Consider the following 26,341-nt stretch of genomic DNA (forward strand, 5'->3'; position numbering starts at 1 on the left):
CTGGAAAGGGTGCAGTGAAGATTTACGAGGATGTTGCCAGGCTGTGTTACTGTGCAGTCTAATGAGCCATAAGTTGTTAAGGTGCATAGAAAGAAGAGGGGGAATGGGTTTTATAGGACTACCTCCCTAGCTTGGAGCTAGCATGGATCCAATGGGCCGAATGGCCACCTCCTCTAGTAGTTTTACAGGTACTTGAGGGCCTGAGCTCTAGGGAACAGGCTGGGACTCTATCCCTTGGAACGCAGGAGATGAGGGGTGATCTTAGAGAGGTGAACAAAATCATGGGCGGAATAGATCAGTAGATGCACAGAGTCTCTTGCTCAGAATGGTTGAATCGAGGAAGAGAGGACATGGGTTTAAGGTGATGGGGAAAAGATTTAATAGAAATCTGAGGGGTAACTTTTTCCACACAAGGCATGGTGGGTGTATGAAACAAGCTGCCAGAGGAGATACTTGAGGCGTCGACTATCGCAACGTTTTGGAGACAGTTAGGCAGTTATACAGGTTTGGAGGGATATGGACCAAATGCAGGCAGGTGGGACCAGTGTAATTGGAACAGGTTGGATGGAGTGGGCAAGTTGAGCTGAAGGGCCTGTTTCCACGCTGTATTCTGGTACCTTAGAACATTTATCTTGCTCCTTTTCCTTCGACTCTTCTTTCTTGCTGGGTTCCTTGTGGATCACCGTTAGAAGGTGCCGCTGAAGAAGTAGAGTCTCTTTGAACTCCTCCTTTGTCTTGGCTTCCGAGAGCTTCTGGCGGAAGTTCATGTCGGCAAACATGGTGGCAAAGGTCCTGCCGACTTCGATGGCGGTCTTCGTGCTCTTCTGTCGTGGGGAACGGAGAGAGAAAAATCATAATCAATGAGAATGATCAATTAGAATGATCAAGAGCCATCTGAAAAAAACTGCAAGGAGGGCATTCCTAGCAGTGGAATCATTCACCTACTCAATGGAATAATAGAATTTATGAGAGGCATAGACATGGTAGACATCCTGTGTCCAGATTAAGCAAAGACTTTCACTGTGACTTGCCACATGTGACAATAAAGTATTCATTCAATCGTTCATTCATTCATTCATTCATTCAATCATTCATTCATTCATTCAAACATTCATTCATTCATTCACCCATTCATTCATTCATTCATTCATTCATTCATTCATCATTCATTCATTCATTCAGAACCTTTTTCCCCAGGAAGAAAATGTAAAAAGTTCAAAGTTTATATGTCTGCCTCGCCTATACAATACAACTTTATTCATCCCAGGAGGGAAATTATTCTGCCAACAGTCATAAAACACAACAAGATACATTAAATTAAAGTGACAAGTGGTAAGGATTGGGGATGTGCAAAGATTGGTCGGGGGGGGAAGAGAAGTCACTCCAGCCCACGACAGAAGGGGGAGGAGTTGTAGTGTTTGATAGCCACATGGAAGTAGGATCTCCTGTGACGTTGTGCGCTGCATCTCGGTGGGACCAGTCTGTTGCTGAAGGTGCTCCTCAGGCTGACCAGTGTGTCATGGAGTGGGTGAGCTGTATTGTTCAGGATGCTCCGCTGTTTGAGGAGCATCCTCCCCTCCAAGACCAACCTCCCATGCATCTCTGAACAACGATCATAGTTAAAGTGAGAAGTGTGGCTGCCGGAGTAGAGATTTGAAAGAGTGGAGCGATTGTAATGCGTGATTGCAGATCCACTTCTGTGGCCGGCACGCAGAGTCGCCAGGGTTGGGCGCCATCTTGAAGTTAACAAAAATAATAGATGACGTAGGTTTAAGGTGAGAGGGGCAGAGCTAAAAAAGAGATGTTTAGTTTAATTTAATAATACAGTGTGAAAACCAGCCCTTCGATCCGCGCCAACCAGCGATCACCCCGTAAACTAGTTATTTTCTACACACTAGGAAAAATTTACAATTTTTACCCGCTGCAGTTCACCTACCGCCACAACAGGTCCACGGATAATGCCATCGCCCTGGCCCCACACTCATCCCTAGAGCACCTGGAGACACGTACGTCAGACTCCTATTCATAGACTACAGCGCTGCCTTTAATACAATTACACCATCCAAGCTTATCACCAAACTCGCAGGACTTGGTGTGGGCACTCATCTCTGCAACTGGATCCTCGACTTCCTGACCAACAGACCCCAATCAGTGAGGATAGGGGACAAATCATCCTCTACGATAACCCTCAACATTGGTGCTCCTCAAGGCTGTGTTTTCATCCCCCTTCTTTACTCCTTGTTCACCCACGACTACGCAGCCATGTACAAATCTAATTCACTTTACACTTCTCCGAGACCACCCATATTGAAGCAATGACCAGGGAAGCACACCAAGGCAAGGCTGAGGAAGTTCGGCATGCCCCACCATACCTTTCTATGGTGCATTTCACCAACTTCTACAGATGCACCATAGAAAGCATTTTATCGGGATGTATCGCAGCTTGGTTTGGGAACAGCTGCATCCAAGTCCGCAAGAAATTGCAGGGAATTGCACAGACCATCGCACAAACCAAACTCCGGTCTATTGACTTCATTTATATGTCACGCTGCCTCGGCAATGCCAGCAGCATAATCAAGGATCAGTCGCACCCTGACCACACCCTCTTCTCTCAGCAAAAGGTATAGAAGTGTGAAAACGCACACCTCCAGATTTGGTGAGTTTCTTCCCAGCTGTTATCAGGCAACTGAATCGTAAGCAGAGAGCAGTGCTGAACGACTATCTATCTCATTGGTGACCCCTGCACTATCCTTGTTCGGAATTTGCTGGCTTTACCTTACACTAAACGTTATTCCCTTATCATGTATCTATACACTGTGAATGGATCGATTGTAATCATGTATTGTCTTTCTGCTGACTGGATAGCACGCAACAAACGCTTCTCACGGTACCTCGGTACACGTGACAATAAACTAAACTGAAACTGAGGACTGAGGATTGTCCCCCCTGACCACGTGGGTTTTCATCCCACACTCCAAAGATGTACAGGTTTGTAGGTTAACTTGGCTTCTATAATTGTAAATTGTCGCTAGTATGTAGGATAGTGTTGGCATGTGGGTGATCACTGGTTGGTGGGGACACGGTGGGCCGAAGGGCCTGTTTCCACGCGGTATCGCTAAAGTCTAAACTCAGTCAGAAAACGAATTATTGTGCGAAATCGCTGCAAGTTCACTCGCAGCAGGCAGTGAAGAAAGCGAATGGTATGTTAGCATTCATAGCAAAAGGATTTGAGTATAGGAGCAGGGAGGTTCTACTGCATTTGTACAGGGTCCTGGTGAGACCACACCTCGAGTATTGGGTGCAGTTTTGGTCTCCTAATCTGAGGAAAGACATTCTTGCCATAGAGGGAGTACAGAGAAGGTTCACCAGACTGATTCCTGGGATGTCAGGACTTTCATATGAAGAAAGACTGGATAGACTCGGCTTGTACTCGCTAGAATTTAGAAGATTGAGGGGGGGATCTTATAGAAACTTACAAAATTCTTAAGGGGTTGGACAGGCTAGATGCAGGAAGATTGTTCCCGATGTTGGGGAAGTCCAGGACAAGGGGTCACAGTTTAAGGATAAAGGGGAAATCCTTTAGGACCAAGATGAGAAAAACATTTTTCACACAGAGAGTGGTGAATCTCTGGAACTCTCTGCCACAGAAGGTAGTTGAGGCCAGTTCATTGGCTATATTTAAGAGGGAGTTAGATGTGGCCCTTGTGGCTAAAGGGATCTGGGGGTATGGAGAGAAGGCAGGTACGGGATACTGAGTTGGATGATCAGCCATGATCATATTGAATGGCGGTGCAGGCTCGAAGGGCCGAATGACCTACTCCTGCACCTATTTTCTATGTTTCTAGTTCACTCCCGTCTTAATAGAAACCTCCCATCCTTATGCAATCTGGACAAAATGCAGCAGAAATTCCACCAACATGATAGATTGTTAATGGATAGAGGCTGGAGGTGGTTAGGGAGGGGCAACAAATGCCAGCAATGTGAATACCCTGGAAGCAAATGAATGAAATGGATTGAAATAAAAAACTTAATGAGCAACTTCCTGCTATTAAAAGTAAGCTCTAGACACATTGTGCTAGTTAGCAAAACCAATGGTGAGTAATGTTGGCAGGGATTACGACTGGCAAATGAACTGGAACAGATAGTTTCGCTGCCCAATAAATAAGGTTAAAAATATTCATTTTAATGTTTGGAGGCAATGGCCAGAATTGGTAGAAATCAAGAGCAGACACTGAAGAGAGTTTGAATCAGCAGTGGAACAGCATTCATTTACTTTTCTTGTAAGGTCTCTTGTAAGACATAGGAGCAGAATTAGGCCATTCAGCCCATCGAGTCTACTCCGCCATTTCACTATGGAACCTATTTTTCCCTCTCAACCCCATTCTCCTGGCTTCTCCCCATAACCTTGGGTTTACATACAACGAGCGTTTGTCGGCACTGGGCCTGTACTCGCTGGAGTTTAAAAGGTATGAAGGGGGGCCTCAGAGAAACATGGAAAGACCTGGATACAGTAGATGTGGAGAGGATATTTCCACTTGTGGGAGAATCTAGGACCAGGGGCCATAGATTCAGAATAAAAGGACGTATCTTTAGAAAGGAGATGAGGCAGAATTTCTTTAGTCAGAAGGTGGTGAATCTGTGGAATTCATTGCCACAGAAGGCTGTGGAGGCCAAGTCAATAGATATATTTTTAAGGGGGGATTATTGGTTCTTGGTTTGTTGGTCCTCCAAAATATTCCAAATGGAATTTAAACTGGAGGTGGTGGAGGGAGGACTTAAGCCAGAGAGGGTTATTGGGAAGAAAGAGCTACTTTAAATTTAGTTGCATCTGGTTGGGTAACTATAATATTGATTGTTACGGGTATCAGGGATTTTGGATTTACTTCAACGCTCTGTGTCTTTGTCTGGTGGGATTGAACCCGTGATGCATTACACACTTTGGACAACAGAGGTGTCAAGGAAACAATAAGCAATGTGGCAGGGTGTTGATGTATCCACCCACAAAAGGGATTAGAAGGCCTTAGCTATAAGGAGAGGTTGGGTAAACTTGGATTGTATTCTGTGGAGCGTCTGAGGCTCAAGGGGAGCCCTGATAGAAATATTTTAAATTATGAGGCATAGATTGGGTAGACAGTCAGGACCTTTTATTTTTCAGGGTTTAAATGTCAAAGACTAGAGGGTATGGCTTTAAAGTGAAAGATGCAAAGTTTAAAGTAGATTTACACACAGAGTGACGAGTGCCTGAATCGCACTGCAAGTGGGCATTATAAAAACAGATATGATGGTGATGTTGAAGAGGCTTTTGATTGGTACATGAATGCTGAGGGCAGCCTGGTGGCACAGCAGTAGAGTTGCTGCCTCACATCGCCAGAGACCCGGGTTTGATCCTGATCACAGATGCAGTCTGTAGGGAGTTTGTGCAGTCTCCCCATGACCTGTGTGGGTTTTCTCCGGTTTCCTCCCACGCTCCAAAGACTAACAAGTTTGAAGCCTAGGTTACACAAAAAAGCTGGAGAAACTCAGCGGGTGCAGCAGCATCTATGGAGCGAAGGAAATAGGCAATGTTTCGGGCCGAAACCCTTCTTCAGACTGATCGGGGGCGGGGGTGGGTGGGGACAAGAAAGGGAAAAGGAGGAGTAGCCAGAAGGCTGGGGGGTGGGAGGAGACAGCAGGGGGGCTGAGGAAGGGGAGGAGACAGCAAGGACTAACAAAATTGGGAGAATTCGATGTTCATGCCCCCGGGGTGCAGACTCCCCAAACGGAATATGAGGTGCTGTTCCTCCAATTTCCGGTGCTGCTCGCTGTGGCCATGGAGGAGACCCAGGACAGAGAGGTCGGAGACGGAGTGGGAGGGGGAGTTGAAGTGCTGAGCCACCGGGAGGTCAGCTTGGTTATTGCGGACCGAGCGGAGGTGTTCGGCGAAACGATCGCCCAACCTCCGCTTGGTCTCACCGATATAGATCTGCTGACTTTGAAGCCTAATTGGCCTGGTAAAATTGTAAATGGCCCTAGTGTGTGTTGGATGGTGCTAGTGTGCGGGGATCACTGATCGCCACGTACTCGGTGAGCAGAGGGGCCTGTTTCTGCACAGTTGCTCTCAACTACACTAAACTCTGTAACGTCCCCTTTGCTCTACCTAATGCATTTGAGTTTGCCATGATTGTATTTATGTAAAATATTATGTGATCTGACTCGATATCACGCAAAACAAAGCTTTTCACTGCACCTCAGCACAGGTGACAATAATAAATAAAAACCCAATTCTAAACATGGATATTCAGGGACTGTTGAATCAATCTGAAGAAGGGTGCTGACCCAAAACATCGTTTGGCCATTTCCTCCACAGACGTGTAGGAAGGAACTGCACGTGCTGGTTTACACTGAAGATGAACATAAAATGCTAGAGTAACTCAGCGGGACAGGCAGCAGCATCTCTGGAGAACAGGAATGAATGGGTGACGTTTAGGGTCGAGACCCTTCTTCACACTCCACAAATTAATTCCTCCAGGATTTGTGTTTTGCTCAGGATTCTAGCATCTGCAGTTCCTTGCTTCCCTTCTTTAGATGATATGCTGTTATCTTATTAGAAAGAATGGAATACCCCACTATTGAACAACCCCGCATTCAAACCTTCTCTCATCAACAACACATATCAACAATGGGATAGACTGGGGATTAGGAAAGTAGGGGATATGTATGAAGTGGGCAAACTGTTATCATTTCAACAATTAAAATTTAAATTTAAATTGAAGGATAATCAATATTTTAAATATATACAGGTATGTGACTTTATGAAGAAATATACACATAGATTTCAAACTATATTTTTAGACCCTTTAGAAAAAGCAATGAATATAAAAGGCTGATTCACAAAAATTAATATCATACTTTTATAATAATATATTAAATAGAGAATCACCCTCAACAGAAGCACTAAGGGAAGATTGGGAACATGAGCTAATGATAAAGATCTCGAAGGATAGATGGGAAAAGTATTTGATGAATACACATAACTGTTCTATTAATGCAAGACATAATTTAATTCAATTCAAATTATTACATAGACTATATTATTCAAAAACGAGGTTGAATAAATTTTATCCAAACATCTCTCCCAGGTGCGATAAATGTTCGTTTCAAAATGCTAATATAACACATTCATTTGCAGGATGTACAAAGTTGAATAAATTTTGGAGTGATATTTGATATATTTACAAAGCTTTTCAAGTCAAGAATAGAACCCAAAACGGAATGGATTATATTTGGAATAATAGGAGAAGATACCAATTTAAATAAAGACCAAAATGTTTTTTTTAATTATGGGTTAATAATTGGAAAGAAATTGATACTTACATTTTGGAAAAATACAACCATACCAACTGTTAAAATGTGGATTAGGAATATGATGGACATAGCACGCCTTGAAGAAATGAGACTCCGACTAATAGATAAATATGACCAATTCTTAAGGAGTTGGTCTCCTTTCATCAACTTTTTGGAATCATGTGATGCAGCGGTACCGTAAAGATTGCTGATTTCAGTTCATGGCGTGGATAGATCTACATCTCCGAATACAGATTTGAAAAATTCTCTTTTAAGGGGCCTTCTCTTCTATTTCAACTTTCCACTTTCTCTTCCTTTTTTATTTTTTATATACACACTTTACGTTTTTCTACTCTCTACCATCTATTTTTCCACTTTTTCCTCTTTCTATTGTTTTCTTTTTCTTGTCCTGCTTACTTCCTTCTCATAACATAAAACTAAAGGTTGTACATAGAATGGATTACGGTATTACATAGTTGGCACCTAAAATTAGGTTCCACTGTACTGTTTTGTACTGTATTAACTTCTAATAAAATAAACAAAAAAACAAAAAAAAAAGAAAGAATGGAATAGTGCATTCAAACACAAGAGGGGGTAATAGCTGGAACAGGGCATTACCTGCAACCAGACACGTTAATGCTAAACACCTTTGTTCAGTCCGCCTGGACCTACCTGATATCCCGGTTGCTAAACACTTTAATTCCCCTTCCCATTCCCACACTGACCTTGCTGTTCTATGCCTCCTCCATTGTCAGAGTTAGGCTAAACGCAAATTGGACGAACAGCATCTCATATATCGCTTGGGCAGCTTACAACACAGTGGTATAAATCGTAATTTCTCCAACTTCAAGTAACCCCGGCATTCCCCCTCTCTCCATCGCTCCCCCACCCAAGTCGTGCAAGCTTCCCGTTCTCACCGAGCTACAGCTAACAATGGCCTGTATGACTTTTCCACGAGTGGGAGAGAGTCTAGGATATAAGCCATACCTCAGAATTAAAGGACGTATCTTTAGAAATGCGATGAGAAGGAATTTATGTCGTCAAGAGTGGTGAATCTGTGTGATTCATTGTTACTGAAGGCTGTGGAGGCCAAGTCAATGATTATTTTTATGGTGGAGTGTGCCAGATTCTTGATTAAGTTGTTTTAAGTTATTACCATTTTGGCCGGCACCAGGATCAGGATGACGTAGCGAACTTCACAGCAATTCTCACCCCAGTTCTGAGGCCTGTCGAGTCGACATATACACACGTGCCGTTCCTGGAGTGTTACAGTGGTGCACCTAGAGTGGGAAGTAAAACAACAACATTTTAATTGCGAAAATATATAGGTGACCGATTTTGTCAGGAACGGTTATTCATGACAAAATGGTCCAAAGATACTTCATCTTATTAAATACTCCAAAGACGTACAGGTTTGTAGGTTAACTGGCACGGTAGAAATGTAAACATTGCCCCTAGTGTGTGTAGGGTTGTTTTAGAGTGTGTCGGTCACTGGTCGGCACGGACTCGGTGGGCCGAAGGGCCTGTTCCTCTAAACTATAACAAACTAAACTAAATTGCCACTGTGCCACCCAATTGATTCCTCAACCCTGGGTAAAAGACATTGTGCACTTACCCCATCTATTCCATTAATCGTCAACTAAGGTAGCTCTTGTTAATCCCTTGTGATTAAGGCCAGCTAAGGAAGTTTGCTTACCTCTGCATAACTCAGGTTGGGGGTTTAGTTTAGTTTAGTTTAGGGATACAGCAGGGAATCACACACTGGGGACAATTTACACTTTTACCAAGCCAATTAGCCTACGGACCTGTACGTCTTTGGAGCGTGGAAGGAAACCGGAGATCCCGGAAAAAATGTATAATCTTTACCGAAGCCAATTAACCTAAAAACTGTAGGTCATTGGAGTGTGGGGGGGGGGGGGGGGGGGGGGAAACGGGAGCACCCGGAGAAAACCCATGCGGTCATGGGAAGAACATACAAACTCCGTACAGACAGCATCCGTAGTCAGGATTGAACCCGGATCTCCGACAACAACTCTACCGCTGCGCCACCGTGCCACCCTTGCTGGGACCAGTGAATGGGGCATTTTGATGCGTGTGGCCTGTTTACGTGCTGTAAAACTCAATGACTCTAACCCGAGGGGCAACTTTGTTCACACAGAGAGTGGTGGGTGTATGGAACGAGCTGCCAGAGGAGGTAGCTAAGGCAGGTACAATAACAACACTTAAATGACACTTGGACATATGCATGGAAAGGTTCAGAGGGATATGGGACTAGGATAGAGATGGGGCATCTTGGCCGGCATGGACAAGTTGGGCTGAAGGGCCTGTTTCCATGCTGTACGACTCTAAGACAAAAAAGCTAAAAACATTTCTGGTCTTATTTTGGGGAGTGGGGTTAGGAACTGTGTTTTTTTAACCAAAGCAGACTTTGAGGTTTCGTTAAGAAAAGAGAGAATATGCCAAACAGATGGTTGTGCTTAATGCCTACATTGTTCCTGAAAAACAAAATCTAAATGTAAAAAATATTTACCTAATAAGTGTATCCATATGTGAAGCAACAGCACTAGAATAGCACTGGAATAGCCACCAAAGCCTTGGGCAGATACAAGAAACTGCACCTCAGGGTACACATTACCACAGAGCTAATAATCAGAGCTGGATGAGCAAGACCAAGTTAGGAATCTTGAGTTGTCTCATGATGTTAAATGAAACACTCAATCAGCCTAAGCATATCATCTGCAAATTGCAGAGAAAAAAAGCGCAAAGTGGTAATTCAGCCAGTCAGGTAGCATCTCTTGAGGATATGTTCTCCTGAGATGCTGACTGACCCCGAGTTACTCCAGCGCTTTGGGTTTTCATTTTGCAAACTGGATTCTGCAGTTCCTCAAGTCTAGAATTTACAGGGCTGTGGATGTAGCCCAGTCCATTACATAGACCAGACTCCCGAACATCAGTTCCATCTATGTAGACTTTAGGGACACAGCGTGGAAACAGGCCTGTCAACCTGCTGAGTCCGACTGACCAGCGATCACCCCTTACACTAGCACTATGATACACACCAAAGACAATTTACAATTTCACTAAAGCCAATTAATCTACAAACCTGTATGTGTTTGGAGTATATGATAGGAGGTGCCCCTTTGGGCACTGCTAACTCCTAGGAACTAACTCCTATAGCTGATCAGTCAAAAGTGAAGATGGTTGTGAACGATTGCAGCAGGATCTGGATCGATTGGCCAGGTGGGCGGAGTAATAGTTGATGGAATTTAATACAGAGAAGTGTGAGATGTTGCATTTCGCGACGTCGAACAAGGGCAGGACCTACACAGTAAATGGTAGGCCTCTGGGTAGTGTTGTAGAGCAGAGGGATCCAGGAGTGCAGGTATTCAAAATTCAAAGTAGTCAAAGGTTTTTATTATTCACATTCACATACACCGAGGTGTAATGAAGTTAAATGCTTTTTGCCATTTTGCAGCACACAAAAAAAGAATACAGACATAACACCAATGAGAGTCTTAAACACATAGAACATCCCCCCCACAATGGCTACCACCATGAGGGAAGGCACAAAGTCCAGTCTCCAACCCCAGTTCACCCATAGTCGGGCCTATTGAGGCCTCCACAGTTGCCTCTACGGAGGCACGATGTTCCTGGCCGTTCTCGCCGGGTGGTGGTGCTCCGGCGTCGGGAGAGTCCTCACAGCGGCATGGGAACCCTGGAACAGCCGCCTCCGTACTGGAGGCCGCGGCTTCCGAAGCCGACAAGGCCGCGCTGGATGAAGTTCCACAACTGGCGATCTCGTCGCGAGATCCCAGGCTCCCGGTGTAAAGTTCAGCGCCGCCGCCCGCAGCTGGCCGCTCCACAGTCCCGCAGCTCCGCGATGTTGTTCCCGGCGGTCTCAGCTCACCGGAGCTCCAGCGCGGCGACCCGGGCAAGGCATCGCCTGCTCCACGATAGCGCTCCAGCGCTGTGCCGCCGCCGAAGCCGAGGTTCTGGGCGGTCCGCGACAGGAAACGCCGCTCCAGGCCCGCTGGTAGGCCGCGAGGACGGGTCGAAGCTGCAGCCCGGAGAAAAGCTGCCTCTCCGACCAGGTAGGGACCCTGAAAGGCAGTTTCCCCCTTTCCCCCCCCCACATAAAAAAGTCTAGACCTCCAAACAAAACACTTTAACTAACTAAAAATAAAAATAAAACGGTGAAAAGACAGACAACTGCTGGCAGGGCAGCCGTGCACAGGACAGCGCCCCCTTCATGTTTCCTTGAAGGTCAAGCCACAGGTAGATAAGGTGGTCAAAAAGGCTTTTGACACTTTGGCCTTCATCGGTCAGTGTATTGAGTATAGAAGTTGGGAGGTCATGCTGCAGTTGTATAAGACATTGGTGAGACTGCATTTAGAATATTGTGTTCAGTTCTGGGCACCACGTTATAGGAAGGATATTGTCAAGCTTGAAAGGGTTCAGAAAAGACTCACGAAGATGTTGCCAGGACTAGAGGTTGTGAACTATAGGGAGAGGTTGAGTAGGCTGGGTTAAATTCCAAGGAGCGCAGGAGGATGAGGGAAGATCTTATAGAGGTATACAAAATCATGAGAGGAATAGATCGGGTAGACACACAGAGTCTCTTGCCCAGAGTTGGGGAATCGAGGACCAGACGACATAGGTTTAAGGTGAAGGGAAAAAGATTTAATAGGAATCTAAGGGGTAACTTTTTCCACACAAAGGATGGTGAGTGTATGGAACAAGCTGCCAGAGGAGGTAGTTGAGGTGGGGACAATCGCAACATGTAAGAAACAGTTACATGGGTACATGGATCAGCCATGATCATATTGAATGGTGGTGCAAGCTCGAAGGGCCGAATGGCCTGCAATTAATTTCTATGTTTCTATGTCTATGTTTCTATAGGACAGGTTTGGAGGGATATGGGCCAAACGCAGGCAGGTGGGAAGAGTGTAGCTGGGACATGTTGGCTATTGTGGGCAAGTTGGGCTGTAGAGACAGGAAGAGACAATGCAAAGCATCTGTTGAATTGAATGAAGAATCTGCTTTGAATAATGGCCATGGACGCTGCCTATACATCCCAGGAGTATTCCGTCAACAATGAAATAAATCAGTGTCGTACCAGTACAGTTGCTGCCTTACAGCACCAGAGCCCCGGGTTCGATCCTGACTACGGGTGCTGTCTGCAAGGAGTTTGTATGTTCTCCCCGTGACTCGCGTGGGTTTTCTCCGGGATCTTCAGTTTTCTCCCACACTCCAAAAACGTGCAGGTCTGTAGGTTAACTGGCTTGGTGTAAGTGTAAATTGTATGGGATTGTGCAGGGATCTCTGGTCAGTGATACGGTGGGCCAAAGGGCCTGTTTCCGGGCCGTGTCTCTAAACTAATCTAAAACATGATAGGAAACCAGTGGTCAAACACAAGGGAGATCTGAGAGCGGGTTTTCCCCGCCTAGGTTCCAAACAACTGATGTCTCTGATTCCACTCTGATTTAATAGGTCAGAATCAATAACCTAACCTGCTCCAGATGAAGTGGTCAAACTCCACAACTCTATTGGAGCCAGCCTCTTCTTCTTCTTCTATATAGTGTTTTTTGGTGGTTGGCAAACAACTTTTTTGGTGCATTACCGCCTCCAACTGGCATGGAGTGTGGATCAAACAACAACATTACATATACTAATAACCTATATCCTTCCGAACAAATTGGTTACCCTAAGAAAAAGCAACAGGATTTGATAGCACTTATATGAACTCCCTTGCAAAATAGCTACCAAATCAAATTGTACTCTTTCTTTTCTGAACTGCTCACTCATCCGTCCTCTCTCCTCCTCATACCTCTCACAATGTACAATGACATGCTCTATTGTCTCTTCTTGCCCACAGTATTCACATCTGCCTGTATTATGCTTGCCTATTATAAAAAGTGTACTGTTCAGACCAGTGTGTCCAAATCTAATTCTTGAAATCACTGTCTCCTCTTTTCTGTTTTTTCCTGCACATCTCATTTCTCCCACTTTCCTCTGGACTCTGTAGAACCACCGTCCTTTCCGCTCTTCCTCCCATTGCTTTTGCCATCTTTCCTTCAGTCTTTGCTTAATAATGTCTTTGATTTCAGTTTTACCTATGTTAAGGTGCACAACCTTTTATCCGACGATCCAAATAACGAAAACCTCCGAATAGCGACATTTTTTCGGTCCTTGAAGAAAGGTCCTTGAAAACGTTCACCGAGGGCGGCCCGCAGAGGTGACAGCGGAACCTCCGGTCGGTCCTCGAAGAAAGGGGAACTAAATCCCCATTCATAAAAGAGAAGGTGAGGGTATATTGCGCGGGAGGGTTAATAATTGACAATCTGCTGCTACCCGAGTTAAAAAGTTCCCACGGTAGACTCACGATACACAGTGTATCGTGAGTCTTGCGTGGGAACTTTTTAACAGCGTGCAGGCAGCAGTAGATTGCCGCTCCCTTCAGTTTCACCCCACCTACACCTCTCTGCTTCCCGGCCATGTGTGTGACCCCTTCCCTCCCCTCTCCAGCTCCCCGCTCATTGCACCGGCGCGGGGGCTTTGTACTGTCTTCACGTCGCGATGCTAGCAGCACAGTGCCAGTCACCGGAGACGTCAGGACCAATGGAACACCGACCCCCAGGCCCACTGCAAGCACGGAGATCCCAGATCAGCAACTCCAGCCCAGCCCCGTTCCAACTCCAGAAGAACACGCTCCCCGTATGGGCAGAAGCTGATGGTGTGCAAGAATAACGTCTTGTTCTTGGGGTGGCGCAGCTCGGGCTGTGGGCGAATTGCCACTTGTCGCCATAGCGGCCCATCGGGGAGCGGATTCCTCTGGAGTTGGAGGGGGAGGGGGGTATTGTGCTGTTTGATCGCCCCCTGCTATCCCAGGGACAGGGAGACACAGCGGCTTTTTAGACTGATGGGCAATCACTTCCAAAGTTCTGCCCACACAGTCAGTACACCTCTCCTACACTGCATTTCATACAAACATTTATTCTGCAAGAAAAAACGACATTGAAGACTCAAACTCGCGACCTTGCGGATATGAGCCGAACACTCTACCACTGAGCCAGCCATTAAAGTCTACGCTAAAAAATTTCCATTCCCAAGACCGACAAATTCTGAAATACGAAAAGTGTCTGGTCCCAAGGCTTTCGGATAAAAGGTTGTGCACCTGTACTTAAATCAATCTTACTTCTTTTTGTTACCTCTTTTGCTACCTTATCTGCCATTTTGTTTCCTCTAATGCCAATGTGTGCTGGTACCCATAAAAATATGACTGTAAGCCCCATCATTTGAATTCTGAATAGTGTTTGTTGTATTTCAATCAAAATGTCTGGTCTACTGTCTGAATGGCTGTGCTGTAAACTCTTTATTGCTAAACTTGAATCTGAACAAATAACTGTCCTTAAAGGCCTAGTATCCTCGACCCACTGTACTGCTAACAATATTGCAATCATTTCACCTGTGTATACTGAAACCTCATTATTGATCCTCTTCCCTACTTTGATGTGAAATTCTGGTATAATAAATGCTACTCCTACTTTATCTACTGAATCTTTTGATGCATCTGTATAAATTTGGACAAAACTGTAGTATCTATCAATGTATTCCTGTATGATGACTGAATTATACATATGTTGTTTATCCTTGTTTTTCTGTTCTAATATTGTAAAGTCTACTGTTGCATCTGCAAGTATCCAAGGTGGAATTGAAGGTAATGGAACCGTTGGAACCACATTTAATTGTGCTATGCTAATTTATAATGCTCTCTGGGTCACTGTCCATCCAAAACCTTTTGTTTCCCTTCTCTCCTTTTCCCAGCATGGTTTGACAGTAACTTGTGCTGGGTGTTCTTGACTGTGGCCCTGTAGGTTAATCCAGTAATTCAATGAAAGCTGTATCCTTCTCATCTCTAGAGGCATCTCCCCCATTTCAACCTGTAATGCTGCTGTTGGAGTTGTTTTTATTGCACCTGTACATATTCTCAATGCCTGATATTGAATGTTGTCTATTTTCTTAAGAGAAGTACTTGATGCGGACCCATACACCACACAACCATAATCTAACACAGATCTAATTAACCCAGTGTATATAGCCTTCAAAGCTGTTCTATCTGCCCCCCCAACCACATCCAACTAAACATCTCATTACATTAAGTATCTTCTTACATTTGTCCACTACTTTCTGAATATGAACCATCCATGTAATCCTCTCATCAAACCATAAACCTAAAAATGTATAGTATTTTACTCTCTCCAATTCCTGGTTATATAATTTTAGTTTTACCTCACTACCAATTTTCTTCCTAGTAAAAAACATTATCTTTGTCTTTTCCACAGAAAATTTGAATCCCCATTTATATGGCCACTCTTGTACCTTTATTATAGCCCTCTGTAGTTTCTGCACAATAAACTTCACATTTCTCCCCCTTTTCCAGATTGCCCCATCATCCGCAAACAGTGAAACTCCCATTTCATTTACAATTTCTTCATATACATCATTTATCATTACTAAAAATAGTAAAGGACTTATTATGCTCCCTTGAGGTGTTCCATTTTCAATATCTAATGTTCCTGAGTATTGATTTCCAACTCGTACTTGTATTGACCTCCCAAATAAAAAATCCTTAATCCATTTAAATATATGACCTTTAATCCCCAATTTACCTAGTTTCACTAATAACCCTTCTCCCCACATCATATCTGGAGCCAGGCTCATTCAGGAAAGACATTTAAAAAGAAACATCTTTCCCAGGCTTATCACTGCCTAATGGGTAGAACATTGAACTTTACAAGGCACCGAGTCCTGCAGTAACTCATCGGGTCAGGCAGCATCTATGGAGAACATGGATAGGTGACGTTTCGGGTCGGGACCCTCCAAAGACGTACAGGTTCGCAGGTCAATTGACATCTTTAGTTTGATTTAGTTTAGTTTAGAGATACAGGGTGGAAACTGGCCCTTCAGCCCACGAGTCCATGCTGACCAGTGAGCCCCCCACATTAACATTATCCTATACACACTAGGGACAATTTACAACTTTACCAAGCCAATTAGTCTACACACCTGTAAGTCATTGGAGTGTGGGAGGAAATTGGAACACATGGAGATCTGTAAATTATAAATTGTCCCTAGTGTGTAGGATAATGTGACCAGATGGCTGGTTCTTGTCCTCGGTCCTCGAAAATATTCCAAATGGAATTTAAACTGGAGGTGGTGGAGGGAGGAACTCTCTGCCACAGAGGGTAGTCGAGGCCAGTTCATTGGCTATATTTAAGAGGGAGTTAGAGATGTGGCCCTTGTGGCTAAGGGGATCAGGGGGTATGGAGAGAAGGCAGGTACGGGATACTGAGTTGGATGATCAGCCATGATCATATTGAATGGCGGTGCAGGCTCGAAGGGCCGAATGGCCTACTCCTGCACCTAATTTCTATGTTTCTATGTTTCTATGACAAGCCAGAAAGGGTTTTTGGGAAGAAAGAGCTACCTTAAATTTAGTTGCATCTGGTTGGATAACTATAGTAGGGTGGAGACTATTATAACCATATAATATAACCATATAACAATATATAACAAATATAACCATATACAAACTATTCCATGCTTTAATTGTACGGGAGGAAAAACGAATTGCTGTACACATCTGTCTTGGTAGCTGGAATCTCAAATTGGATAGAATGCCCTCGTCTGCTCCTAATTGGTTTGGGTTTGGTGTAATTTATGTCGAGCTGACCATTTAACATTTTGTAAAAACAGGTCAAACGGTGAACTTCACGTCTGTCTTGGAGAGGGTGAATTCAGAAGTTTGGTGACACTCGCTTCTCACTCATAGGTGTTAGTAACTGGTCAGCATGGACTCAGTGAGCCGAAGGGCCTGTTTCCTTGCTGTATCTCTAAAGTCTAAAGTAAAGTCTAAAGTTACTGCCTGACCTGCTGAGTTACTCCAGCACTACATATTTGGTACATCATGCATCGGCAGTTCCTCGTGCCTGCATTGAACTTTAATCTTGATTCTCCTTCTGACCCAAGCAACCACGGTGGGCATCTGATCCCAGGGTGGCACAGCGGTAGAGTTGCTGCATGACAGCCCTTACTGAGCCAGAGACCCAGGTTCGATCCCGACCACGGGCACTGTCTGTACGCAGTTTGTACGTTCTCCCCGTGACCTGCGAGGGTTTTCACCGCGATATTTGGTTTCCTCGCACACTCTAAAGACGTACAGATCTGTGGGTTAATTGGCTTGGTGTAAATGTAAAATTGTCCCTAGTGTGCTAGTTTCAGCACTATCGTTGCGAGGATAGTGTTAATGTGCGGGGAGCGCAGGTCGGCGCGGACTCAGTGGGCCGAAGGGCCTGTTTCCACGCTGTACCTCTAAACTAAACTAAACCAAACGAAAGAAGTCAAATGACCTGCGAACCTGTACATCTTTGGAGTGTGGGAGGAAACCGAAGCACCTGGAGAAGCCAACACGGTCACAGGGAGAACGTACAAAAACTCCATACAGACAATCTGCAGGGATCGCTGGGCGGCACGGACTCGGTGGGCCGAAGGGCCTGTTTCCGTGCTGTATCTCTAAAGTAAAACTAAATTTAAAAAAAAAACAATGGTGACAACCAATGCACCAAACTCTCCAGGGACACTTACAGAAGACAGAGCCAGGATTGCTGATACTGAACGCCAGTGGTCGTAGCAGAAACTCCTTGAATAGTATTTGACAGGAGGTGCACTGGAAGGGAAAAAAAACAAAATTGAAATTATTTTCATAGCACAACACATCATAAAGCTTCACAGATCTGGCAGTTTCCCCTGCATATCCTGTTATATCATTGAGTCATATAACCTGGGAACAAACAGGCCCTTCAGCCCAACACGTCCATGCTGACCAAGATGCCCCACCTTCCTGTGTTTGGCCCACATCTCTCTAAACCTTTCCTATCCTTGGAGCTAGAGTCAGAGTCAGCATGGAGACAGGCCCTTTGGTCCAACTTGCCCATGGTGACCCAGATGCCCCATTTGCACTTGTCATACCTGCCTGGGCTTGGCCCATCTCCTTCTAAACCTTGTGTAGGAAGGAACTGCAGAAGCTGGTTTAAACCTGAAGATAGACACAAAATTCTGGAGTAACTTAGCGGGGCAGGCAGCGTCTCTGGAGAGAAGGAGTGGGTGACGTTTCGGGTAGAGACCCTTCTTCAGACTGAGTAATCTGAATCCGATCAGTCTGAAGAAGGGTCTCTCGATCCAAAAGGTCACCCATTTCTTCTCTCCAGAGATGCTGCCTGTCCCGCTGAGTCTGCCTTCTACACCTTTACTAGCTGTGTAATGTACCTATCAAAATGTTCTTTAAATGTTGCCATAGTTCCTGCCTAAACTACCTCCTTGGCAGCTCGTTCCATATACCAACTACGCTCTCAAAAAAGTTGCCCCTTGGGTTCCTATAAAATCTTTCACTCATCTTAAATCTTTTCCCCTGGTTCTTCATTCCCCTACTCTGGGTAAAAGACTGTGCATTCACCCCATCTATTCCCTTCATGATCTTGTGCACCTTTGTGATCACCCCTCAGCTTCAAGCGCTCCAATGAATAAAGTCTTAAGGGCCTGTCCCACTTGGCGACTGCCGGCATCATCGACTGACGTATCAGGTCACCGAAAAAGTCGTGGCGTGACGCAACGTGATGACGTATGACGCGCGGCACTTTTTCAAGTGTCGCAACATTTTTTTTGTTGCCGCCGGATTTTGAAATGTTCAAAATCTTTTGGCGACCCTGATATGACGCCGGCAGTGGCCAAAAAAATTGCCGTGGGACAGGCCCTTTAGCCTACCCCACTTCTCTCCATAGTTCAGCCCCTCGAGTCCTGGAAACTTTCCCATGAAACTTCTCTGCACTCTTTCCAGCTTGATGGCATCCTTGTATCTTCAGTACCGTGAACTGTTAGCACTGGCCAGATCTCACGATGTAGAATGTCGATCCCCAAAGCAGCTTGACCTCGCGCCCTTCACACCCAGTTAAAAAAATTGTCCTTTGATGTTTCGAGGAAACGAGGAAACAATCTGCAACAGAATGAACTGACAATCCAATAAAAAGCTTTTCATCAATCAACAAGTAATGTTTAGTTTAGTTCAGAGATGCTGCGTAGAAACAAGCCTTTCGGCCCCCCGGGTCCGTCGACCAGCGATCCCCGTACATTAACACTGTTCTACAGCCACTAGGGACATTTTTAACATTTACACCCAGCCAATTAACCTACAAACCCGTATGTCTGGAGTGTGGGAGAAAACCGAAGATTTCGGAGAAATCCCACGCAGGTCACGGGGAGCACGTACAAACTCCGTACAGTCAGCACCCGTAGTCGGGATCGAACCCGGGTCTCCGGCGTTGCATTCGCTGTGAGGCAGCAACTCTATCACTGCACCACCGTGACTGCCCTCCAAATGGCATTTGGAGAAGGGGAACAGCGGGCAGGAAAGAAACCGCAGATGATGGTTTAAACCGAAGATAGACACAAAAAGCTGGAGTAACTCAGCGGGACGAGCAGCATCTGTGCTAAAAAAGGAAAGGTGATGTTTCGGGTCGAGACCCTTCTTCAGACTGAGAGTCAGGGGAAAGGGAAACAAGAGATATAGATGACAATATGGTGGGAAAAGATGGGGCTGGCTGTTTCGCTTCCTAGGAGTTTAGGGCGGTCACGATGGCACAGCGCTAGAGTTGCTGCCTGACAGCGCTTGCAGCACCAGAGACCCGAGTTCGATCACGACTACTGGTGCTGTTTGTACAGAGTTTGTTCGTTCTCCCCTTGACCTCATGGGTTTTCTCCGAGATCTTCGGTTTCCTCCCACACTCCACAAAGACGTACAGGAATGTAGGTTAATTGGCTTGGTATAAGTGGAAAAGCTTTTCCCACTGAGAGTAGGGAAGATTCAAACAAGGGGACATGACATGAGAATTAAGGGACTGAAGTTTAGGGGTAACATGAGGGGGAACTTCTTTACTCAGAGAGTGGTAGCTGTGTGGAATGAGCTTCCAGTGAAGGTGGTGGAGGCAGGTTCGTTTTTATCATTTAAAAGTAAATTGGATAGTTATATGGATGGGAAGGGAATGGAGGGTTATGGTCTGAGCGCAGGTATATGGGACTAGGGGAGATTATGTGTTCGGCACGGACTAGAAGGGTCGAGATGGCCTGTTTCCATGCTGTAATTGTTATATGGTTATATGGTTATAAGTGTAAATTGTCCCTGGTGTGTGTAGCACGGTGTTGATGTGCGGGGATCGCTGGTCAGTACAGACTCGGTGGGCCGAAGGGCCTGTTTCCGCACTATATCTCTAAACTAAACTAAAAACTAAACTAAAGTTAGCGGTGCCCAAATTGACTTCCATATTTCCTAGTCCGTAGAAGAGTCTGCAGAAGGATCACGTCCTGAAACGTCACCTAGTCCTTTTACTCCAGAGATGCTGCCTGCCCCGCTGAGGTACTCCAGCACTTTGTGTCTATCTTTCATGTTTCCTACATTTGGCACTCGGGAAGTATTTCATCAGCTGAAAAATAAATAAGCAAGCTTAGAAATCACCTCACACACCTCCTGATTCAGGGACAATTCCTTACCCAGCTGTAATCAGGCAACTGAACCGTCTTCTCACTAACTGGAGAGTGGCCCTGACCTCCAATCTACCGACCACTGGAGACCTACGAACTGCCTTTAAATTGGACTTTACCTTGCACTAAACATTATTCCCTTCATCCTGTATCTGTACACTGTAGGCGGCTTGATTGAAATCACGTATTGTCTTTTCGCTAACTGGAAAACACGCCACAAAAAAGTTTTTCACTGGACCTCGGTATACATGACAATAAACTACGTGGAGCTGGCGCAAAATTAGATGCTGTTCAGCTGGAAAGAGTGTAGAGACGATTTACAAGGACGTTGCCAGGACACGAGGGCCTGAGCTATCGGGCGAGGTTAGGCAGGCTAGGACTTTATTCCTTGGAATGGCAGGAGACTGAGGGGTGATCTTATAGAGATATATACGATCATGAAGGGAATAGATCGCGTGATGCAAAGTGTCTTTTACCCAGAGTTGGGGGAATCGAGAATCAGAGGACATGGGTTTAAGATGGAAGGGGAAAGATTTAATAGGAACTCAAGAGGAATTGTGTTTCCACACCGTGGGGGGCGGGTGTTTGGAATGAGCTGCCTGAAAAAGTAGTTGAGGCCGGTACTATAACATTTGAAAGACACTTGGACAGGTACATGGACGGGAAAGATTTAGAGGGATATGGGCCAAACGTGGGCAAATAGGCCAGCATAGATGGGCCTATTGGTTGGCATAGGCAAGTTGGGCCAAAGGGCCTGTTTCCCTGCTGTATAACTCTATAACAGTAAACCCCACAGCCCTTAGGAGGCAAGGAATTCCAACTATACACAATCCTCAAAATAAATTCCTCTTCAGTTTAATCTTAAACCGGTAACCCTTGATATGAATGTATACCTCCTAGTTCTAAATTCCACATGTCAAACCCCCTTGGAATCTCAAAGAGTCATACAGTGATACAGTGTGGAAACAGGCCCTTCGGCCCAACTTGCCCAACATGTCCCAGCTACACTAGTCCCACCTGCCTGCATTTGGCCCATATCCCCCTAAACTTGTCCTATCCACCTACCTGAGGCCAGTTCATTGGCTATATTTAAGAGGGAGTTAGTTGTGGCCCTTGTGGCTAAAGGGATCAGGGGGTATGGAGAGATGGCAGGTACAGGATACTGAGTTGGATGATCAGCCATGATCATATTGAATGGCGGTGCAGGCTCGAAGGACCGAATGGCCTACTCCAGCACCTATTTTCTATGTTTCTATGTTTTACCTGTCTAAATGTTTCGTAAACATTGCAAAAGTACCTGCCTCAACTACCTCTTCTGGCAGCTCGTGGTTCCTGTTAAATCTTTCCCCCTCATCTTAAACTGAATCATCCTACCATAACCAGAGAGCAGTGCTGAACTCCTATCTACCTCTTTGATGTTCCTCGGACTATCCTTAATCGGATTTTGCTAGCTTCACCTAGCACTAAATGTTATTCCCTTATCATGTATCTATACACTGAAAATGGCTCGATTGTATCATTTAGTGTCCTTCTCCTCACTGGTTGGCACGCAACAAAAGCTTTTCACAGTACCTCGGTACTCGGGACAATAAACTAAACTAAACAGAAAACCTTTGCCCACTGGTTCTCGATTCCCCTACTCTTGGCTTAAGTAGTTCAATTTCCTTTCTTGTTCTTCTAAACTCCAAGGAGCACAGACCCAATCTTTCATCTAAAGTTACCACCATCACCACAAGTATCAACCTTGCCAATGTGCTCTTAACTGTGCCAACTCAAATATTTTGTTCCTTCAATAAGGAGACTAAAACTGCTGACTTCAGATGTAGTCTCAATGCCCTCCAGCAACATGTCCTTACTTGTACTCTGTCCAATTTGTTCATAACTTCATAAGTGATAGGAGCAGAATTAGGCCATTCGGCCCATCTAGTCTACTCTGCCATTCAATCATGGCTGATATATCTTTCCCTCTCAACCCCATTCTCCTGCCTTCTAGCCATAACCTCTTACACCCTGATACTAATCAAGAATCTATCTGCCTTAAAAATATAGAAACGTAGAAAAATAGGTGCAGGAGGAGGTCATTCGGCCCTTCGAGCCTGCACCGCCATTCAATATGATCATGGCTGATCATCTAACTCAGTATCCTGTACCTGCCTTCTCTCCATACTCCCTGATCCCTTTAGTCACAAGGGCCACATCTAACTCCCTCTTAAATATAGCCAATGAACTGATCTCAACTACCTTCTGTGGCAGAGAATTCCACAGATTCACCACTCTCTGTGTAAAAAATGTTTTTTCTCATCTCAGTCCTAAAAGATTTCCCCCTTATCCTTAAACTGTGACCCATTGTTCTGGACTTCCCCAACATTGGGAACAATCTTCCTGCATCTGGCCTGTCCAACCCCTTAAGAATTTTGTACGTTTCTATATGATCCCCCCTCAATCTTCTAAATTCTAGCGAGTACAAGCCGAGTCTGTCCATCTTTCTTTATATGAAAGTCCTGACATCCCAGGAATCAGTCTGGTGAACCTTCTCTGTACTCCCTCTATGGCAGGAATATCCACTAACTCAGCCTCCACAGCCTTTTGTGGCTATGAATTCCACAGGTTCACCAGCATCTGACTGAAGAAATTCCTCCTCATCTCCTTCCTAAAGGAACAATCTTTATTTCTCAGACTCTGGCCGCTGGTCCGAAATTAGTGGAAGCATCTTCTCCACATCCAAAGAAGACTGACGTCCCATTCTGCTTCCTCACTGCTCACTGTCCTACAGAGCGACCCATTTCATTTACAATAAGATAGACACAAAACGCTGGAGTATCTCGGCGGTACAGGCAGCAGCTCTGGAGAGAAAGAATGGGTAACGTTTCGGGTCGTGACCCTTCTTCGGACTGACCGCAAGGTCACCCATTCCTTTTCTCCAGAGATGCTACCTGTCCCACTGAGTTACCACAACTTTCTGTGTCTATCTCCGGTTTAAACCAGCATCTGCAGTCCCTTCTTACACATTTCATTCACAATAACATTCTGTCCATGAAGAAGAGGTAAGACTCATAAAGTTGCCTATCCCTGCTCTCCATCATTCAGTCCCGGACTTCCCACCATTAAATTCATCACACTTCACGCTGCCTCTGAACAGCAGCCAACATAGTGAAAGACTCAAGGGTGGCATAGTGGCGCAGCAGGTAGAGCTGCTGTCTCACAGCGCCAGAGATCAGAGTTGGATCCTGATTATGGGTGCTGTCTGTGTGGAGTTTGACCGTTCTCCCTGTGACCACGTGGGTTTTCTCTAGGTGCTCCACATTCTAAAGGCATGCACGATTTGTAGGATGATTGGTTTCTGTTAATTGTCCCTCGTGTGTAGAAGACAAAAGTGGGATGACCTCAAACTCATGCACAGGTGATCGATGGTGAAAGCAGACTCGGTGGGCCAAAGGGCCCATTTCCACACTGCATCTCTCAACGTACCACCCTGGTCATTCCTCCTTCTCCCTGTTCCCATTGGGCAAAAGTTACAGAGGCTTGAAATCGCGCACGACCAGACTCAGGAACAGATTCTTCCCCTCCGTTATCAGTCCTCCATATGCTAGGGCCTTGTCCAATTCACTTCTACCCCTTTGCAAGTATGGACTTTGTCAATGGAACTGTTTTGCTACAATGCTGATAATTCTGCACTCTTTTACCCTTGGAATGGAGGTGAGGAGAAATGCCTTTGGTCCGAATGGTGAATGTATGGAATTCATGCTATGGAGACATGGATGTGGATATTTTTAAGGTGGAGATGGACAGATTTTTGATTAGTACAGATGTCAGGGGTTATGGGGAGAAGGCAGGAGAAAGGGGTTGATTAAAAATCAATAGATCAGCCATTATTAAATGGTGAAGTAGACCCTGATGGGCCAAATGGCCTAATTCTGCTCCGAGAATTATGAGAATATTGTTCCCTGAATTGTACAGCATCAGTCGTATAGATAAAGACCAATGTCCGCAGTGGAGTAGAGATAGAAACATAGAAACATAGAAATTAGTGATAGGAGCAGAATTAGGCCATTCGGCCCATCTAGTCTACTCTGCCATTCAATCATGGCTGATATATATTTCCCTCTCAACCCCATTCTCCTGCCTTCTAGCCATAATCCCTTACACCCTGATACTAATCAAGAATCTATCTGCCTTAAAAATTTAGAAACATAGAAACATAGAAAAATAGGTGCAGGAGGAGGTCATTCGGCCCTTCGAGCCTGCACCGCCATTCAATATGATCATGTCTGATCATCCAACTCAGTATCCTGTACCTGCCTTCTCTCCATACCCCCTGATCCCTTTAGTCACAAGGGCCACATCTAACTCCCTCTTAAATATAGCCAATGAACTGGCCTCAACTACATTCTGTGGCAGAGAATTCCACTGATTCGCCACTCTCTGTGTAAAAAATGTTTTTCTCATCTCAGTCCTAAAAGATTTCCCTTTATCCTTAAACTGTGACCCCTTGTTCTGGACTTCACCAACATTGGGAACAATCTTCCTGCATCTGGCCTGTCCAACCCCTTAAGAATTTTGTAAGTTTCTATAAGATCCCCCCTCAATCTTCTAAATTCTAGCGAGTACAAGCCGAGTCTGTCCAGTCTTTCTTTATATGAAAGTCCTGACATCCCAGGAATCAGTCTGGTGAACCTTCTCTGTACTCCCTCTATGGCAGGAATATCCACTGACTCAGCCTCCACAGCCTTTTGTGGCTATGAATTCCACAGGTTCACCAGCATCTGACTGAAGAAATTCCTCCTCATCTCCTTCCTAAAGGAACAATCTTTATTTCTCAGACTCTGGCCGCTGGTCCGAAATTAGTGGAAGCATCTTCTCCACATCCAAAGAAGACTGACATCCCATTCTGCTTCCTAACTGCTCACTGTCCTACAGAGTGACCCATTTCATTTACAATAAGATAGACACAAAACGCTGGAGTATCTCGGCAGTACAGGCAGCAGCTCTGGAGAGAAAGAATGGGTGACGTTTCGGGTCGTGACCCTTCTTCGGACTGACCGCAAGGTCACCCATTCCTTTTCTCCAGAGATGCTGCCTGTCCCGCTGAGTTACCACAGCTTTTTGTGTCTATCTCCGGTTTAAACCAGCATCTGCAGTCCCTTCTTACACATTTCATTCACAATAACATTCTGTCCATGAAGAAGAGGTACGACTCATAAAGTTGCCTATCCATGCTCTCCACCATTCAGTCCCGGACTTCCCACCATTAAATTCATCACACTTCACGCTGCCTCTGAACAGCAGCCAACATAGTGAAAGACTCAAGGGTGGCATAGTGGCGCAGCAGGTAGAGCTGCTGCCTCACAGCGCCAGAGATCAGATTTGGATCCTGACTATGGGTGCTGTCTGTGTGGAGTTTGACCGTTCTCCCTGTGACCACGTGGGT

The 26,341-nt window shown here is 45.2% G+C and overlaps 1 protein-coding gene across 2 annotated transcripts in view; it reads right to left on the minus strand.

Annotated features, from left to right (window-relative positions):
- slc4a11 (solute carrier family 4 member 11) overlaps positions 1–26,341 on the minus strand; it is a 196,239-nt gene that overhangs the window by 51,899 nt on the left and 117,999 nt on the right. For both annotated transcript variants that reach the window (XM_055642506.1, XM_055642582.1), the window contains 3 exons: positions 17,968–18,049; positions 8,480–8,603; positions 618–824 (listed from right to left, as the gene is read on the minus strand). In XM_055642506.1, the coding sequence (XP_055498481.1) occupies positions 618–824; positions 8,480–8,603; positions 17,968–18,049 (413 nt within the window). The remainder of the gene's footprint in view (positions 1–617; positions 825–8,479; positions 8,604–17,967; positions 18,050–26,341) is intronic.

The sequence above is a fragment of the Leucoraja erinacea genome, chromosome 1 (assembly GCF_028641065.1).
Source record: "Leucoraja erinacea ecotype New England chromosome 1, Leri_hhj_1, whole genome shotgun sequence".
In the NCBI taxonomy this organism is placed as follows: Eukaryota; Metazoa; Chordata; class Chondrichthyes; order Rajiformes; family Rajidae; genus Leucoraja; species Leucoraja erinaceus.